The sequence below is a fragment of the Strix aluco genome, chromosome 8 (genome assembly GCF_031877795.1).
Source record: "Strix aluco isolate bStrAlu1 chromosome 8, bStrAlu1.hap1, whole genome shotgun sequence".
NCBI classification, from domain to species: Eukaryota; Metazoa; Chordata; class Aves; order Strigiformes; family Strigidae; genus Strix; species Strix aluco.
The window spans coordinates 33,587,423-33,601,116 of NC_133938.1; the positions used below are offsets into that span (position 1 = coordinate 33,587,423).

At 43.5% G+C, this 13,694-nt stretch overlaps 1 protein-coding gene across 1 annotated transcript in view; it reads left to right on the forward strand.

Moving 5' to 3' along the window:
* Window positions 1-3,363: 3,363 nt before the first annotated feature.
* HMCN1 (hemicentin 1) overlaps window positions 3,364-13,694 on the forward strand; it is a 206,680-nt gene continuing 196,349 nt past the window's right edge. Inside the window, exon 1 of the mRNA XM_074833139.1 lies at window positions 3,364-3,681. Within this exon, the coding sequence (XP_074689240.1) occupies window positions 3,423-3,681 (259 nt within the window). The 5' untranslated portion in view covers window positions 3,364-3,422. The remainder of the gene's footprint in view (window positions 3,682-13,694) is intronic.

The window sequence follows — 13,694 nt, forward strand, 5'->3', positions numbered from 1 at the left end:
AACAAGAATGAAACCATCAGCTCTTTCTTCATTAGCAGCCATTGGATAGTAATAATTTTTAGCTGCAAATTGCAAAATGGAGAAGATTCAGACACACGCCCAAAGGGCAAAAAGTACTGTAGCTCCTTCCCAATCTTCTAAACTAGCATATTTTCCACACAGCATAAAAATTTTATGCTTTTTATATTTGACACAAGCTAGGAAGAGAGATGGAGTTAAATGACTTAACTCTTTACTCCACCTCATCTAATAATTTACAATTATCCAGGATAAATATATAGTCATAGAATCAGAATCATTTGGGTTGGAAGGGACCTTTGAAGGTCATCTAGTCTGGACGGGTAACACTTTGCTCACACTCAAAGCAGCTGTATGAGTGTGGTGGGAAGGAATTAGACAAGTCCACATCTGTTGAATTGTTCTATGCTACCGAATTGCATAAACAAAATGTCAAATTCCAGCCCCAAAACAGGCATGAAAACAATATCAAGGTTAAGTCAGAAACACTCAAAACTAGGAAGTAAGTCTCAAAACCAACTATAATATCTGTGCGTACAAAAGAGCCGCTGAAACTCGGGAAGGTGGTAGCCTGCTGCGGCAAGGCTAGGTCTGCGGGGAGGTGGGGGACCTCTCCCCCTGGGTGTACCCCGACCTGGCTCCCCTCCCTCTGTCTGCCCCCACTTCCCCATCCTGATAATCTCCAGGTGTTTCTGCTGCAGCATGCTTTGACAGTGGCATGGGCCTGACCTCAGAGTGTTTGTGCTTAGTTATTATTCTGGCATGCTGTCAAAACTTTACTGTAGAGCATGTCAGAAGGAACACAGCAATTTATTTTTTTTTTTCAATAGATGATTCTTTGGCAAACTATGAAAATAATTTCATTGGAGAAGAAGAAAAATTGTTCTTCTTGCTACAGGGCTTTCCTCCTGCAAATTTCAAAGGCCTGCTGTGAATAATAGTGTTAGAGCTTCCAAGCTTCAAGGATATTTTATAGTGGAAAGTGTTAGGCAACCAAAATAAATATCAATTCCCACTGTTATGAAATAAAGATTTGTCTTTATGCTGTACCTTAAAACCCATGCTAAATGACACTTTTTTAGAGATGAAGCAGTATGTATCCAAAAGGGTTATTTTTTCATAGAGACACTAGATTTGTTCTAGCTTGTTTACATCTAAATGAGAAATAATTTAAGACAGAAAGAATGCAATGGCTTTCTTTGTGAGGAAAAATGCAACAGGAATTCATCTTCATAAAGAACTGAAGGAAATCCTTAAATCCCAGTGCTGCCAGTCTGTTGGGTGTTCAAAATACATATTCCTATTTTATGGCTTGAATGCATCTCTACTTACAAGATTTGTGAATATTTTTGACAAACCTGGTCCGAGTTTTCTGCTCGCAGAGTTACAGATGAGGCAAGTTTTCCATGGTTTGGGGTTTTATTGCGAATGCTTTGCACAGCTCTGGTTATGTGCTTCCTTCTCATGACATCAGTGCTGAAGGGGAGAAAGAATGTAAACATCTGTTTTTTATAATTCAATTCCAGGCTTATAACTTGATTAGGATAAGCAATGTTTCTACATGATTAATTTTCCAGTCACAATAATGCACAGTTTTAGCACCAATTTTAAGATTAGTAAAATAAGGAGGGAAACTAATGAGGTAAATTCTGCTTCCTGGTCTACCTTTCGGAGCTGCACCAAATGCTGTGTGCCTCATCCACCTCACTCATCCCACTGGAAACAAAGGATGTGATTTCCCTCCCTCTTGGTGTTTAAAATGATGCCCCGTTGCTCCCCGCAGCGCATGATGCAGCCGATGGGAAGGGAGGCTTGCGATGGCAGAACCTAGGTGGGCTGGAGCAACGTGGATTTGGCTCCTGGCTCTCCCCCAAGTCCTTCCGTGTGGCGCTGGGTCAGCCACCTAGGATTGGGTTTTCAAAAGGTGCCTGCTGGGATGTAGCTGCATCCTTGAACAACTCAGGAGCTCTGAAATATATGGCCTTTAATCTCTTCCATCGCCCAAGCAGGGTTAAAACCCCCCTCTGGCCACTTTCTTTTCTTCATTGTCCAGTCTTTTTCTTGCACTGGAGACTGCCAGTGCCTGGAGCCATGGTCTTGATCACATTTTGGGGTCTTGACTACCCACTTCCACAGTCACTGTAAAAGTATGTTCATAGGAGCTGAAGAAAACTGAGGCTGGAAGGGGCCTCGGGAGGTCTGGCCTCTGGTTTTCAGTTAGTTGTTGTGGAAGTGTAACAGAAGCGAGAGGAGACCCAGGGCAGCAGTGTTTATAGTCGCGCTGTATGCACCAGTGTTTGTATTGTGTGTTTATAGTAATAAACCAGTAACTACACAGATCTACACTGCTCGGGATGAGCTCAAGCCAGCATGGCCCTCCTCACCTCCGCAGCAGGTCTGTGGGAGGCAGAATCACAGAATCATCTCGGTCGGAAAAGCCCTTGAAGCTCCTCCAGTCCAACCATGAACCTCACCCTGACCGTTCCCAACTCCACCAGATCCCTCAGCGCTGGGTCAACCCAACTCTTCAACCCCTCCAGGGATGGGGACTCCCCCCCTGCCCTGGGCAGCCCATTCCAACGCCCAACAACCCCTTCTGCAAAGAAATCCTTCCTAAGAGCCAGTCTGACCCTGCCCTGGCACAGCTTGAGGTCATTCCCTCTTGTCCTGGTGCTTGTTCCTTGGTTCAAGAGACTCATCCCCCCTCTCTGCACCCTCCTTTCAGGGAGTTGCAGAGGGCCATGAGGTCTCCCCTCAGCCTCCTCTTCTCCAGACTAAACCCCCCCAGTTCCCTCAGCCGCTCCCCATCAGACCTGTGCTCCAGACCCTGCACCAGCTCCGTTGCCCTTCTCTGGACACGCTCGAGTCATTCAACGGCCTTTTTGGGGTGAGGGGCCCCAAACCGAACCCAGTTATCGAGGCGCAGCCTCAAATCGAGGTGCCTCAGGGCAGGTCTGTACCTCACCCTCCGGCGCCCCGTTCCCGTCAGGGAGCTTCCCCGCGGGGATCGGCGGCCGCCGGGGCCGGGGCGGCTGCAGGCGGCCAGGTGCGAGGGGCGATCCCGCCCCGGGCGGGGCCCTGAGGTGAGGGCAGGGGCCGCGGGAGGCGGGGCCGGGGCGGGCACCGCCTCAGCCGGCAGCCGGGGCTCCTGAGGCGGCAGCCGTAGCCCCCCCGGCCGTGGCGGCAGCAGCTCCCGCGGCATGGCCGGGGCTCAGCCTTCTCCCTCGGGGCGGCGCTGCCCCAGCCCTGCCCGATAAGAAAGGCGGAGCGGGGCCGCAGCCGCGCGCAGACAAAAGCGGCGGCGCTTCCTGCGCTCCGCGCTGAGGGGAGCGGGCGGGCGCCGGTCTCGGGCGGTGAGTGGCCTCTCTCGGCCGCCGCGGGAGCCGCGCGGGCTGCGGGGGGACATGGCTCCCCGCGGGGCGTGGGCAGCGGGCCTGGGCGCGCTGCTGCTGCTCGCCCTGTGCCGCCGCGCTGCGCCCGAGCCCGGCGGCGAGGCGGTGCCGGAGGGAGCCTCCACCCTGGCGTTCGTGTTTGATGTGACCGGCTCCATGTACGACGATCTGGTGCAAGTTATCGAGGGGGCATCCAAGATCCTGGAAACGTCGCTGAAAAGACCCAAGAGGCCGCTTTACAACTTCGCCTTGGTGCCTTTCCACGACCCAGGTAGGGATTCCTCGCCGGGGGGTCCCCGACGGGGCTCCGAGGCGCGGCACAGGGCGAGCCGGGGAGCGCAGAGCAGGTCCCGCTCAGGGCTGGCTTTCCTAAACGCTGGCTTTTTACAAACGCTGGCTTTTCCAAACGCTTCCCGGGGGCTGGAGCCTGAGCGGGTCTGTCCCGTCCCAGCCGTGCTTGCCGCTGCGGACACTTGCCGGGAGCGAGTAACGTTTTCGGAACCCCCTCCCTGTCTCCGTGCAGGCAAGTACCAGCAGACAGACCTTCAGGACAGGCTGGAGTGGACGCCAAGGGCACTGTATGCGCCGAAGAGTAGTTCAGGGGATCACATACTCTTACTAATTCTGTTATGAGCTGAAGTGGCTTCAGTGACCTTCTCTCCGAAAACTACTAAGTTTTTTTTTCAATGCCCTCCGCTGGGAATACACATGAACACACATAATACAGTCGCACTTTTCTTCCAGTCTTCTCCCGTGTTTAAGTTCAGAAACCTGCGCTGAAACGATCTAGAAGCTTTACATCATGTGGGGTTTGGTTTGGGTTCTTATTTCCCTTATTTTACCTTTTTTTTTTTTTCCTTTCTGCTGTACATCATGCGTTCCTCTCTTTCAGCATCTGTTTTCTATTCCCTTTCTATCCCTTTTCTCTGGCTTTCTTCCTCTTTCCTTGTCAAATATCTTCTGGTGACTTGAAGAGGAAATAGCAACAGGATGCCCCAGGCTGGTGATGTGTGCTGTACTATGCAGTAAAAACTTTTTTTTTTTTTTTAAGAAAATAAGAAAAAAAATATCAAAGAGTGGGAAAAAGCCCTTGAGAATTATCTCTCTGGTTCTAGTTTCCATGGAGTATCTCAGAATACAGTATTCCAGGTCAACTCTTAAGAGTTCAATTTTTGCAGGAATGTCATCAAGTAAAAACAGACCCCCCCCTTCTGTTTCCCCCCAGTCATAGCTAACTTCTGTTAACAAGATATGTGTTTGCTATTCTTATAAATACCTTAAACCAAATGCTTGGAAAATTAGAGAAAACCTTGTGTTTGCAAATTTTGCTGTTTTGTTATCAATAAGCTTGTATAGGTTGTCTGTTTGGTTTTTTTTTTTTTTCCTTATAAAGAGTCCATTGTTGTATCAGAGGGTCCTATCACAAGTGTGTTTATGTACCTTACTGGTTTCACCTTGGTGTCACTTTTTTTCACCCCTCTTTACCTTTCTGTTATTTTATGGGGCAAACACATATATGGGACTTAAAGCATCATGACACAGAAGTAAGCAAGAAGGAGAATATTTTGGTCAAGTGTAGAGCCTAGAACTCTTCTATCCTTTTGGAAAATCCAGCTGATAGTTCTCCTTGGAGCTCTTTTTTCCTTCGATGAGGCAAAAAACCAACATGATGGGTTGTGAGTGTTTTGGTTTTATCTTCTTTCCATAATTACACTGTATATATCTTCCCTTTCCACTCACTGAAGTGATTCACGATAAGAATTGATAGTTCTCTTTTTCAGGGGGCTTGGGTATCTATACCAACCATGAGAGCAAGAAGATCTTGCATGGTGCACTTTCAGTTTGCACGTTTGTGCAGATGGTCCTTTTTTCTTGTGCGTTCCTGGTAGAAAGAAGTTCCAGCTTTTATATCACGGGTAGTTCCAATGCTTAGCTTTCATCGCAGGACGCTGTCAGATCCTTTGTTTGAATAGCTACGTTCTTCTTTCTCATCCCACATGTTTTTTCTTCCTCATTTGGTTTTTCTTCTGTACATTTTCTCCTTTTTATTCCTTTTCTCCCATCTCCCTGATCCTCTTCCTTCTACTGGTTCTTCAGGGTCTTTGCATGTGTTACAGACCAATTCTTTTAAGCACACCTTGCAGTGCCACCACCTTCTTGCTCTGTGCATACCTCACTAGCAACAAATCCACTGCCACCTTCCCCTGCTTGATTCATGTTTTTTCCCCTCACAGACTTCTTGTTTCCTTGCCTCTTCCCCCATTACCTCTTCTTCCACAGGAGATCCCTTTCTTTGGCAAACGTTAGATTTCATTCAGTAGAGTAACTGAAACTTAAACTTGCAGAGAGCTGACCTGTACAACAAAGAACTGCTGGCAAACATAGGTTGGTGTATCCTGTTACATGTCTCTATGTGGAGGTCTGACTTCCCTGCACAGCCAGAGGGGGCCTTACTTTTTAGCATGATGGATAACTTGTGAGGTCGTAAAGCTGTTTGAAAGTGGAGAATGTATAATTTTAAACTTAATTTTGCCTCAGTTTCTGAAGCTTATTTCTCTCTGTATTTCTTAGAAAAACACACCACAGTCCAGTGTCTTGAATTTTATGGATGTAGCAGTTCAGACTGCTGGTAATCTGGTGTCTTGCATATGATGATGACCAAGCCTAGGCACTTGCAAAGAAAATGCAAGAAATACTGTTGTGACCAGTTCTTCAACATCTTTTTTGAATCTGTAGAGAAGTAACTTTTCTCATAAATCTAATAAAAATATTGCTTGGATTGTATTTCACAGTGTCCCATTCACTTACTTAGTGGTGTTCTTTCTGAAGACTACTCAACTAAATTGATGAGCATGAGATTATTTCTTTTTTTTCCCCCAAGCTGTCTGGTTATTTGCTTAACTGATAATTTTTCTTCAAAAAGAACTGCTTCACAGACAAATTTTCTTGATATTTTTGTGAGGTACTGTGGTCCATGAGGCAAATGGGACTCTACAGGGAGTGCAGTGTATAGCTGGACCTCAGATCCGAGGAACTTCTCTTTGTATAAAGCTGTCCTGATCCAGATACACTCTTTATTGATAGGTAATTACAGTTTAAAGTTGGTGTAGATCTGACTTAACTCCACTGTTTTCCTAATTTATGTTGCACAATGTATGCTGAACAGTGCCCCAGTCACTCACTTTGCAGTACTGCTTGATTCCTACTGATTAGTGAAACAGCTCGAGTGCTTTTTAAGCACATAAAGAAAGAGTTGACAAGGAGAGTGTATTCAGCAGAACCATACAAGAATCTGCCTTGGAAGGGTACTTAACATCACACAAGGTATGAATGATAAATAATTCGAGTTATTTACAAATCCTCCTATATTCTACTGGACTACACTGTTGCCAAAGTGCTGCATATTAATGCTGTATTGTGATATGCTCACACATTGTGGTCTTTGATGGTAGATTTAAATGTAGTGTTACTAGTATTGCAATGGTATTTTGCTCAGGCTATGGTATTTTGGTAAAACAGTAATTAACAAGTATATTTTTTAGTATCAAACCTTAGGTTTTTGACATAGAATTATGGCCTACAGAAAAAAATTTGTAAAGTGTTTTACATTCTGATACCACTGTAACCATCTGGTGGTATGCTGAGATCTCCATTTTGAAAAAGCCTTTTTTTGGATTCTGTTTCATATATAAGCATGTGCAATGCTTCAACGGATTACAGGACTCTTTCTACTGTGGTTTTTCAGTGCCTAAACATGATCACAGAAGTTTTGTAGATAGTGGAAAGGGCTGTTGACATAGAAATCTCTTGCCAGACTTGTGTTCCATGGAAACATGGAAGGGGGGGAAAAAAAAAGTCCCAAATTAAGAAGAGTTGGCACAGGAAAATTTTGAATTGGAGCTAAAGCTTAAGATCAGCAAATGCTTTTGTAGTTGCGTGTTGTGGGTCCTGATCTCCTACTAACTCCCATTGTATCCTGTGGAAATGGGATTGGACTCAGAATGTCTTTATTTAACATCTGTGGCCAGCTTTTCTATTTTTTTTATGCCATTAAGGAATTTTGGAATGGAAAATAAGCCTAAGAGGACAAATTCATCCCTAGTATTTTTCTGTAAAGCTAATGGAATTATACCAGTAATAACTCTGACTCGGAGTGATTTAATCAAGTATTCCTTTAGTGTGGATGACTACTTTATAGACCAAACTCTAGTAATTAATTTTAATTGCAAGACAAATGAAGGGAATATATAACCTCTGGACTTCTAATGCACAGGGTGATATTTGCCTGTTAATGCTCTGCATGTCTACAAATCTCTGGTATGACCATCTCCCAACCCTTTTTCTTACAAATCAGATAGGCAACATATTACCTATGTGAGAAAAGGGAAAACATTAATACTGCTTTGTTCAGATGGGAAAATAGTATTGAACTTAAGTCATCCACCTAGGGTCACATAGTAAATGTGTAGGAGAACTAGAAATAATTCCCCCCCCCCCCCCCCCCGGGATCCCACTCCTCTTTTTTTTTGAAAATAAAACTCTGATTATATCATGGAGTAAAGGCACATAATTATGTTTAACTATATAACCTGGAGTCTCCTTTATTTAACAGACTTGCAGTGCTATATCCATAACAACGGTTAGGCTGCTGAGCCACATACTAGCTTGGAACAAGTTCAGAGGGTCATATGAAGGGTCTGAGAATTTTGGTTTTTGCAGGTTTGATAGTTTTTTTGGGTTTTTTTTTTTTTTTTAGAGGTTATAAAGAAGAAGAAATAATGTATTTTCCAGAGGAGGAACATAAGAAATTAAAATTAAGCTATTAATGGAATTAAAATTTTTCATACTTCCTGATATAAGAAGTATTGTGGTTTTACAAATGGATAATAAAGGGAGATGGAAAACTGTGCTGAAATGAGAAGTATAAGCTTTCTTTTACATGTTAACTTTTGCCTTGAAAAAGGCACTGTGAGTGATGAAGAATAAATTGTCCTCTGAGTGTAGCAATAAAACTTCCACCCTGCTCAGCTGAAATTCTTCCTGTTTTTAACTTAATTGCAGTGGCTGCGTGGCCAGCCTTCCCAGTATGAGCCACCACTTTGTTTCTGCATCTCCAGGTACAGTATCTCTGCCTCTTTGCTGCCCAGCAGGTTTCTTACATCGGACTCTGCTGCTAGCTTTTCTCCAACGTGTGGCCCTGCACTTAGCCTTTTGCATTCTTCTGTCACTTGAGGGGTCTTTGGCCTCAGGCTTTACTCTCAGATTTATGGGTGTCTATTTAAGTTTTCAGCTAAAGGCTGAATGTATATAAATCAGTTGTCCGAAACCTTTTCCCATTTGGGAGAAGTTGAATGGTCCTTCTGGTGTAGCCTGAAGAAGGCAGTCATTGTCTTCAGGATTCCTTCTGCTTCCTTTGGCTGGGGGAAGAGATGCTTCCAGACTTGGTATGAGTTTCACTAAAGAACAGGAACACAGCTGTGGAAAAACTGTATGGCAGTAGCTTTCAAAGCAGGGAGGACAAGTTTAAGGGAAATGCAGTTATTTTATACTGGTATGTGAGTTTGCCAGCACCACAGAAGTGGCGTGTGTACAAGGGATGGGGGCAGCACGAGGAAAGTCTGGGAGCTCTTCCCTTGCAGTTCTCCTTCCAGGGGTCACGTAGACCTGTTGGTGTCATTGTGTTTGTGGGTAAGGAATAGCACTTATTTGAGGTTGGTCTGTTATAGGCCATGCTGTGGTGTGGTATAAACATCCTTAGTACTTCAGCAGGTGACATTCAACACTGTGTGGGTGTAATACAGTGGTTATTAATTGTTTTGTGAAGTAACTAGAGGGGTTAGAGAGGAGGTGGAGAAGGGATATTGACAATGTTTTACAGTATATCTTTTGCTTAAAGAGAAAGAATCAGTGGGTCGCCGCTGTGTGCGTGTGTTCTGGGCAAACCTCACATCAGTCTGTTGTATTCTGCAAACCACACAGTGAGATGGAAATGGGAATCTCTGCTCCTCAGGAACCGAGGACTTGGTGGGTCCTGGTAGGTCTGCTTGGGCAGGGGCTCTTCCTGGCCACATTCAGTGGGTCTCCTTACCTTCCTCAGTATGTAAAAGTGTTTGAAAGCTGTCTAGTATTTGACCTAGACAAATTATTAGGTTGTTAAGGAGGAATAAACTGCTTGCCATTGAAGTTCCTGGGGGCAAATGTTTTGCAAAAACTGCATACTTATCAAAATCCTGTAGTTTTTATAGGAAGGAAAGAGAAAAGTTACCCCACTCTGCTTGGTAAGAGTAAGGTCAGAGGCAAAGAAAATTATTTTCTGCACTTAATTCAAATAGTCATCTTATTTTGAGAGTTGAATGGGTTTCATATCATTCCCAAAATCCAAAGTCGGGGAGAAAAGTGTGCTAATTTAACAAGTCCAATCTCCCTGTTCTGGTGCTGCAGCTCTACTGATGCATCACAGAATATCAGGTTAAAGTTGTCATGCTCATCTTCCAGAGCAGTGTGCTTTGGTGGCCTCAAATTTCTGACCATCCTATCTGGAAAACTCCAGGTTATGTAAGGTTTGGGCTTTTTTGGGACTTGGTTTATTCTGGACTTCCTTAGATATGTAGTGACAGCAATAATGAGTGCATGTCCAAGTTTTGAGTTTTTGTTTCACTTTTTAGGAGACACAGTGTAAATTTACAACTGTTCAGTGCTGTCTTGGCACATCTGAAGACAAACGATAACCAGAACTGGGCATAATAACTGTTAAATCTGCCCTTTTTTACTATAAATGTTGAAGTGTTACTTATTATTTCACCATTGACAATTTCAGCAGGAAATACTGTTTCCTTAAAGCTCAGATACTGCTTCTACATTGTTGTCACTACTACTAAGTTTTATCATTACTGTTGTCAGTTGAATGACAGCAGTACTATGTAACAGTGAATGACTCGGAGCTGATAGTCTAAAGCACCTACAGATATTTTCCATCTCTGCTGAGACTTCTATGATAACCATACTGACCGTATGTGAAATAAGTGTTTTGAAAACTTATTGTTACCTTTAACAGAGACATTGTGATATCTATAAAATCAATTCTGTGTGATTATATGGCTGCTTTCTTGATCTTCTGGAAGGATTTATCTGGGATCCCTCTAAAAGTAGCTGTTGATGTGGATTACAGAAGACAGTATTGCCAGTGCTAGAAGCTCCAAAATCTGTAAAACAGCCAAAATGTGCCATCATCCAAAAGCCTGCTAGAGCATCACTTACACCTTATTTTTCCACTGTCTTAACTCTGCCTGTCCAGCCCTGAAGGTATGCACCATGGTGAATTTTGACTTCTTGAATCTTTTTTGAAGGGAAAGGTTTTTTATCCCTGTTTTTACTTGAAGATACACTGGAGAATGTCTTTTCCTTAGGAAAAAAGTGATAATGCCTCAAATATGTCATTCTCTTCTGCTTTGCATTATGAATGATTTGTCATGTTACATTTGAAATTGTTTCCTACTGAACTTACACAGAAGCTACTTGTATTTTGCTGTGCTATCCCCAGCTCCAAGTGGTGACGATTACATGAGAAGCTCATGCATCCCAATGTTATTCTGTCCCAATAATTGTTACTGATGTAGTATAGCAAGTGAAGCTTGCTGCTCAGAACTGTATGCTTGCTCTCTATAGTTTCTGGAGTTCAGGTGGAGGATACTTTCTCCGGATCAAATCCTTCAACGTGTTGCTGTTTCTCAAACAGCAGTAACTATTAAAGTGCCATTGCAAACTCAGCCATCAGGTATGCAACAATGCAGCAAGTAACTGTACAGAGTTTTAAATTCACTCCCAAATACAGTGGTTTTTAACATGAGAGCTTTCTACCGCTTGCCTTAGAATCTTTACATTACTGTTATCCTTAAATGCACCGAAAAAACCTCTTTCACTTCCCAGTGTAGTAGGTTTTCCTTCATATCACTTATACTATTGTATTTTCTGAAGACTAGTAGATAGCAAAAAGTAGACTTTGCTGGAGGGTCACATGCCTTTCTGAGTGATCACACACCACTGCTGGTGATGTGTAGGTTCTGTAACTTCCACTCCAGATTGTGTCTTTAGATCATCTGCAGTGAACTGAAGCTGTTGAGAAGCCACTCATCACTGTTCTTGGGGACATCAGTGCAGAACTGTAGGCGTACATCACAAAATACACATTTAAAGAGCAGCACAAATCCACACAGTGACAGTGTGAAGCTCTGCTTGGTCTTTCAGATGCTGCTGTTATGCACAAAGATTCGTCTCTGCCTTCCCATTAGAGGTTGCTGCCCCATTATTTCTGCCACTTTAACTATTTGCCAACTGATCTTGAAGTAAGTATCATGCAATACTGAACCAGATTAGAAGGTGATCAAGCTGGTACCAGTTAAACTGAAAAACCAGTGGACCCTTGCCCCAGACAAAAAGTGGCTGTTCAGCTGAACATGTGGCTGTGAAGCCGAACATGGCGTACTCCCTCTGAAACGCGGTGTGGACGGAGCATCTGTTGAAGCTGTATTCTCTGCCCACTGGGACAGCTGAGGACTGCACTTTCTCCTCCTTGTGAAGCAGGGAATGGCAGTTACTCTCATCTAAGGTAGCAATCTGATAACTGGGAGCAGTGGGGAGAAGGTAGATACCAACAACGTAAGAGCTGAATTTGTAGTCTTCTGCGTTCCACCATTCTCTCTCCCCTCTTCTTCCTGTTTTCCATTTATTTCTCAAAAGTTACCGTAGCTTGTGTTTCCAGAGTCATGTATAGAAGCCAAGTTAATCCTATTCATGGCAATAATTGTTTAACAGTAGGCCCCCTTGGCTGTGAGTCTTGGTGGGAGCATTATAGTGTGGAAAGAAAAGAGAAATTTCTGATGATGTATGCATCTACTGAATTGGTTTAAATGCCCACATATCAAATTTCTAATGATTTGCAAAGAGGAGGTATTTGATGCAGATCCTCAAGTGCTTTTAAGCAGTGACTAAGGTGTCCTTCCCCGAGATTGACATGTTCTTTCTCATCTGGAAAAAACAGTTATTTTCTGAGAATGCACAGTGATGAAATGAATAAGGAGGAGTAAATATTATATATATCTTTATCTCACTTTAAGTGAGGCAATAGTGTTCATTGTAAGATGAATTGTTAGTGAAATACATAGAGGGAAGTCAATAAGGAAGCTAACCAGAGAATGCTTGCCTCTTGAAATGCCAACCTTGCCTTTTTAAAGTGGTAATGCTAGAAGATAACTATGAAAAACAATGCCTTCTGTGGTGGGCAATTAATAGCGAAAGCCTTTACTGAAGAGAGGAGCTTGAGTTCTCAGAGGAAAATGAAGGAAAAAAACCCAACAACTGAAGACTGCTGGAACTGGGACTGTGATTCTTAATCCTTGCCTCATGTGCTGTGCTACCATCCAGCAGTGCCAGCTTGATTTGGCTCAGGCTCGAGGACATGTTCACATGCCTTCTGAAAGCTCTAGATTGCGTGATACAGAGCTGGGCTGTGTGTTAACTGCAGGAGGGTAAACAATACTTGTCCTGTGTAGGGGGGCATGGAGTGATGGGACTCCATTTGCTGGCACAAATTGTGCTTGAACTTTTCTTAACCAACGGTGAGCAAAATGAGTTTATATTGGGTCAGTGTTTTGTTATGTGTCTGTGACGTTCTTCATCCTGCTGTACCAACTTGTTAGGAACCTCAGAGCGATTTCCGTTATGCTGTGTGCACTTGAGGTATGTGTCTCTAGTCTTTTTCTGACGTGTGCTTTATACTTCTTGTGTATTTTGTGTGTATTGGAGGCTGCTTGGAATTTATACTAGAGTGGCTTCAATTCAGTCAGTTGAGGATCTGGATGAGCTGGATTAAGGAGTATGGAAAAGGAGCAGATACACTTAATTTAGTTAATGGGCTTTGAATGTGGCCTAAAGAATGACAGGAGGAACCCGTTAGACAGAGAAGGCCCTCAGATGCCAGTTGGTATATATTTTCCAATCAATTATTTGATTTTTGGCATATGCTGTGGACTTTGCTTTTGAAGGAGATGCATACATCAGAGAAAATATTGAGAACATATGTTTTTCAGTTTGCAAATGGCAAAACAATTTCTCTGTTGAAAGAGACTGATGGTGTTGCTTGATTGGCTCACCATGCCTTGATAATCAATGGTTTTGTTAGAAATAGGATGGACTTAATGAAACGTGCTCTGGGCGGGCTGCTTCACAGGCTTTCTTTACTACTGCCAGGGAGAATGTGGTTTACCCCTCAATTACATTGTTGAGTAT